This window comes from Oryx dammah, unplaced genomic scaffold (genome assembly GCF_014754425.2).
Source record: "Oryx dammah isolate SB20612 unplaced genomic scaffold, SCBI_Odam_1.1 HiC_scaffold_2, whole genome shotgun sequence".
In the NCBI taxonomy this organism is placed as follows: Eukaryota; Metazoa; Chordata; class Mammalia; order Artiodactyla; family Bovidae; genus Oryx; species Oryx dammah.
The window spans coordinates 178388209-178394237 of NW_024070186.1; the positions used below are offsets into that span (position 1 = coordinate 178388209).

At 51.7% G+C, this 6029-nt stretch overlaps 1 protein-coding gene across 1 annotated transcript in view; it reads left to right on the plus strand.

Annotated features, from left to right (window-relative positions):
• Positions 1–729: 729 nt before the first annotated feature.
• Positions 730–6029, plus strand: part of PLK1 (polo like kinase 1) — an 11861-nt gene continuing 6561 nt past the window's right edge. The window contains exons 1-4 of the mRNA XM_040257862.1: positions 730–2317; positions 2978–3146; positions 4545–4689; positions 5649–5742. Of these exons, the coding sequence (XP_040113796.1) occupies positions 1916–2317; positions 2978–3146; positions 4545–4689; positions 5649–5742 (810 nt within the window). The 5' untranslated portion in view covers positions 730–1915. The remainder of the gene's footprint in view (positions 2318–2977; positions 3147–4544; positions 4690–5648; positions 5743–6029) is intronic.

Here is a 6029-nt window from a genome sequence, read left to right on the forward strand (position 1 = left end):
CACACATGTTGTCACACTCATTGCTGGAGGAATTAAGTGTGTTCTGTGTGACTGACTCCACTGGGAGAAGACTCTGGGAAGCTTGTGCCTGGTTTCCTCTGGATTTTGCTCTATGCACCTTTCCCTTGGCTGATTTTGCTTCATAACCTTTCACTGTAATAAATCCTAGCCATCTATGAGTAGGACTATATGCTGAGTCCTGTAGGGGGATGGTCTTGGGGCCCCCCAACACAGGGCACAAGGGGGACTTAGGGGTTGTTGGTCATGTACTCTTTCTCAGTCTGGGTGCTGCTTACATGAGGTGTACTCATTTTGTGAAAATTCACTGAGCTGTCCAGTTAACAGATGTATACTTTTTTGGTACATAGATTCAAGTTTATAAAAAGATAAAACAATATTACACACCACAGGGATTAAAAAATAATAATTTTAAAAAACAACTTCCTTTTATTTATAAAGCATTTTAGTCACTCCTTTTTGCCAAGCATTGTGCTGAGAGCTTTGGGACATGGGGTAGGAAAGATGTCTTCATTGCCTCTGAGTTTATTGGGAGTTATGTAAAGAGATAACTGTGATATGACTTTTGCTGACTCCATTGGAGAAGGAAATGGCAACCCACTCCAGTGTTTTTGCTTGGAGAATCCCAGGGACGGGGGAGCCTGGTGGCCTGCCGTCTGTGGGGTCGAACAGAGTCGGACACGACTGAAGCGACTTAGCAGCAGCAGCAAAGACATCATAGGATGCTGGGCTTACAACTTGAGTGATTCTCAGGGTTGCCACTTAAGTATCTATGGAAGCCAGACAGGCAAAGGGGCAAAGGAGGGTTAGCAGGGAACTCTGACAAACTGGGAAGGTATGTTAAGTAAGCCTAGAGTTGCGACAGCTAATAGTTTTTTCTTAAGGAGAAGCCACAAAGCTGAATTTTTATGTGAGCTCTCTTGATTTTTCAGTCCTGTATATGAATCCAAATTTTAAAAAGTGAAAGACCAAACAAAACACCTCTACAGCAAAATTTGACCTTGGCTTACCAGTTTGCCAGGCATTCTGCCAACCTGTCATCTTTCCCTCTTACAAAACAATTGAGGGTCCACTATTTTAGGCACTGGGAAATAGAGCAGTGAGCCAGCCAGACAATTTTCTTGCAGAATGACCCTGGTGGGGGTGGTGGGGTTCTGGTACTGTACTTCTCGAACTTCAATATGTGTGGGAATCACTGGGTAGATTCTGAATTGGGGGGGTCTGCGTTGAGGCCTGAAGCATTGTCTTTCTAACAAGCTCCCAGGTGTTGGTGATGCTGGTGGCCCCTGCTGTTATTTGAAGAAGAGTAGGGGGTTTGTCTCAAAGATGCTTTTGCCTGGCAAGCATCCTCTTTATACTTCGATTTTAGTTTATGGAGTGATTTGGAAGAGAGCTGGTGACTTCCGGGGCGGATATTAGGGCTCCCCCATGCTGTCTCTCATTCTAGGTGTCTATTCTCAGAGTTTATAATCTAGAAGGCGAGTTGGGGGTGGAGGAAAGCTGCTGGGAAAAGCTTCCTGGAGGAGGTCCTCGCGGACTGCAGGAGCTTCCCCTGCCGTCGAGAAAGGAGAAACCCTGAACTCCCCCTCTTCTGGGGCGGGGTCTCAGCAACCCCACACCAGCTATGGTTTCCCAGGCATCCCACGTGTCTTCTGTCCGCCATCCCTGCCAATCAAGCTCCTCCCAGGGCCTGGGTGAGAGTTTAAAGGCGGCTGCGGTGCCGAGCGCTCCCAGAGTGCCGCGCGGCGGGCGGGTTTGGATTTTAAATCCCCGCGGCCAATCAGTAGCGCGTAGGCTCTTGTAACGTTCCCGGCGCCGCGTTTGAATTCGAGGAGAGGCAGAGCCGTGCCAAGCCTCTGCCTAGACCCTGCTAGGTCCGCTGAGCAACTCCGGGAACATGAGTGCGGCGGCAACTGCAGGGAAGCTGGGGCGGGCACCAGCCGACCCAGGGAAAGCGCCCGGAGTTGCAGCTCCCGGGGCTCCGACGGCCGCCCCGCCGGCGAAAGAGATTCCGGAGGTCCTAGTGGACCCTCGCAGCCGGCGGCGCTATCTGCGGGGTCGCTTTCTGGGGAAGGGTGGCTTTGCCAAGTGCTTTGAGATCTCAGATGCGGACACTAAGGAGGTGTTCGCGGGCAAGATCGTGCCTAAGTCGCTGTTGCTCAAACCGCACCAAAAGGAGAAGATGTCCATGGAGATATCCATTCACCGCAGCCTCGCTCACCAGCACGTCGTCGGCTTCCACGGCTTTTTCGAAGACAACGACTTCGTGTTCGTGGTGTTGGAGCTCTGCCGCCGGAGGGTGAGTGTCGCTGCTGGGGAACTGGAACTGCCCTGGGGGTAGGGGTTGGGGCGCTGGGAACCTGAGCTCCTGGGGAAGGGGCGCCCCGGGGCTCAGAGCTGCTAGGGAAGAGGTGCTGGGAACCTGGAACTGGAAATAGAGAAAGTCTTGGGGAGAGGGAAGGTTCTCGGCACTTGGGGCCTCTAGGGAAGGCGGCTTCTGGACGCTAGGAGTTGGGCGGATTGGGGGAGGTGCGGGAGAACCTTGCTTATGGACGCCAGGGCTTCCGGAGTTGCTAGGTAAGGGATATTGCGGACCCTCACTTTCCCGAGTAGGGTTGGGTCAGGCAGAGGGTAGTCGGAGCCAGACTTCGGAGCTTCCGGGGGAGGGGAGGGGCAGCAAAGGGACCTGTTGCTGCCAAGAGTTCCGGGACCGGGATATTGGGGTCTCTGAGCTTCCGGAGTGTTCTGAGAGAGGGGTCCCAGGTAAGGGTTTTGGGAGGGAGCCAGTGGGAGAGGGTTGCTATGAACTGTTGCGGTCTGGTCTGGGGGGGAGTCTGGATCGCAGTTGTCCTGAAGAAGAAATGGGTAGTAGGGTCCTGGCTGCCTTTACCTAATGACACCCCCTCCCTGCCTTGGGTCTGAGCACCGGCTCCCATTTCTCCTTCCCTCCTGCTCCCAGTCTCTCCTGGAGTTGCACAAGCGGAGGAAAGCTCTCACGGAGCCCGAGGCCCGCTACTACCTGCGGCAGATCGTCCTGGGCTGCCAGTACCTGCACGGAAACCGCGTTATTCACAGAGACCTCAAGCTGGGCAATCTCTTCCTGAACGAGGATCTGGAGGTGAAAATAGGTAAGGAGCTGGGACTGCAAGTGCATTTGACATGCAGTGGGAATGAGGAGGAGCTGGGAGGGAGGGTGAGGGAGAGGAAATTTGGAAAGAGACAAGGGAGAGAGGAAGAGGATGGTAGGAAGTCTGGGCTGTTGACTGGCTCTAGAATCCTCTCTTTAGGACAGGAACTTAAAGAGCTACAAACCAGTGTCTTGTCTGCAGATGTACTTGGGGAGGGGGGCGGTGTGTTCTTCTATACAGTTTTTTGTTGTTGTTGTTGTTGTTTTTAAGAATTTGAATTTGCTTTCACTTTTTTAAAATATTTTTTTAATTTACTTATTTTGGCTGCACTGGGTCTCCGCTGCTGCATACCTTTCTCTGGTGCAGTGAGTGGGGGCTACTCTGCGTTGCAGTGTGCGGGTTTCTCATTGCAGTGGCTTCTCTTGTTGTGGAGCACAGGCCCCAGGGGTGCAGGCTTCAGCAGTTGTGGCTCCAGGGCTCTGGAGCACAGGTTCAGTAGTTGTGGCACATGGGCTTAGTTGCTCTGTGGCATGTGGGATCCGCACCGACCAGGAATGGAACCTGTTTCTCCAGCATTGGCAGGTGAATTCTTTACCACTGAGCCATCATGGAAGCCCCTCATTTTCACTTTTTTAAACTGAGAGCCTTGATGTAAAATTTTGAATTTGGAGTTCCTTTTAAACACTCGAGAGCTCCAGCAGCACAGGGGTAGCGTTCCCTCAAGACAGCTCTTTGCTGTACTAAACAGCAGCTGTTCTCTTTATATGCCCTATGGTTTGCCACAGTCCCCACCCCTCCATATCACTTCCTCACAAACTTGCCAAGTAGCCATCTTGACATTTACTTGCTTAATCCCTGAAGGTGTTTGAGTTTTGCCATCCCTGTCAGTCGGAGAAGGCAATGGCAACCCACTCCAGTACTCTTGCCTAGAAAATCCCATGGATGGAAGAGCCTGGTAGGCTGCAGTCCATGGGATCTCGAAGAGTCAACACAACTGAGCGACTTCACTTTCACTTTTCACTTTCATGTGTTGGAGAAGGAAATGGCCACCCACTCCAGTATTCTTGCCTGGAGAATCCCAGGGATGGAGGAGCCTAGAGGGCTGCCGTCTATGGGGTCACACGGAGTCGGACACGACTGAAGCAACTTAGCAGATCCCTGTCAGTTCCCTTTCTAAGGGGAGGGGTGAGGGGAGTCTTTTGGGAGGCCCTTCCCTAGGGCCAGCATGGTGGGAGGATTCCTGGGTAACAGGAATCTAGTCTTTGCTGTACACAAGGACTAGAGGCTTTGAGAGATCGCTTGACCCTGGTTCTTGATGGTTACATCTGAACCAGCTGTCTGCATTGACAGACGACAGAAGCTGGCATCTGAGCCTCCCTCTTCCTCCCTCTGTCCCAGGGGATTTTGGACTGGCAACCAAAGTGGAGTATGACGGGGAACGGAAGAAGACCCTGTGCGGGACTCCTAATTACATAGCTCCTGAGGTGCTGAGCAAGAAAGGGCACAGTTTCGAGGTGGACGTATGGTCCATTGGGTGCATCATGTAAGTTGGGAGTTGTCTCAGGACCCACCAGTCTCAGCAAGGGGCTTTCTGGACGTCTCACTCGGCAGGCTTTATCCTGCAGACCTTTCCGCCTTTGGAAAGGCTTCTCCAGAGGACAGATGGACTCTGAAGGAAGCCTCATTGCTGAATTGGTATATCCTGTAGGATTCCTGCAGCCTGGGCTGTGGGTTCAGGGAATGAGGGAGGGAATGTCTCCACAAACTTGCTCTAATCCCTTGCTATTCAAAGTACGGCAGACCAGCTGCAGCATCACCTAGGAACTTGTTACGTAGAATCTCAAGACCCAGGCTAACTGGATCACAATCTGTATTTTTAAGACCCATGAGTGATTTCCATGCACAATAAAGTATTAGAACCACTGATCTAAAAAGCAGCATTGGGTGGGAAGGATTAGGCCAGGAGTGGTGCTGGCAGGAGGAGGTCCTGTGGTCTGTCTGGGTCAAGGCCATCAGAGGTGGGTGGTGAGCAGAGAGTTGGGCCTGTTCAGATGTTACCCCTTTTGTTGTTTCCCTGGATACTGGAGAGTTAGAAATGGCTTTCCTACTTCTTTGCCTTGGAATTTCCCACATGAAAACTTGCAGCCTAAAGTATAGAACTATTAACTATGGGGCTGCCTCTGAAGGAGCAAGTGGCCCCTGCTTGGCCCTGTTCCATGTTAGCTGGCAGCCTCTGGCCCCTAGATTACCGCAGGCTATAGCTAAAAAGTCACTGATCCATTAGAACCCAGTTTCATCACCTGTATTCTACCGAGGGCACCTCCCTGCCAGTGTCGTGGCTCCTGGGGCTGCTTAGTGAACTTGTGAATTGTCCTCTGGGCCCCCAGAGTCACAGTGAATGCCCAAAAGATGTCTGACTTCCTTTCTGGCCCTGAGAGGATTCTTCCCTGCATCTGGGTTTTGGTTGGGAGCCTTGAGCCAAATCCCTCCTTGTGCTTACAGGTATACCTTGTTAGTGGGCAAGCCACCTTTTGAGACCTCTTGCCTAAAAGAGACCTACCTCCGGATCAAGAACAATGAATACAGTATTCCCAAGGTGACTAAAACCACTTTAAGTTTACATTTGTTTTATTTAATTCCCTCCCCCACCAAGTGATTTACGGAGCCCAGCCATTTCTTGGGAAAAGAGATGGGTCAGTGCCACCCCCAGGGTAAGCGTAAGAGCTTTGGAGGGTCATGTCTGAAATTGCATACAGAGGCTGACGTTTCTTGGGATGAGAGTTTGCAGGCTCTCATCGGTTGAGCAGATAACCCCAAAGACGTGAAAACCAGAGAGAAGGAGCCAGAGTAGGGGCAGACGGAGAAGTGCTGCTTAGCCTGGCT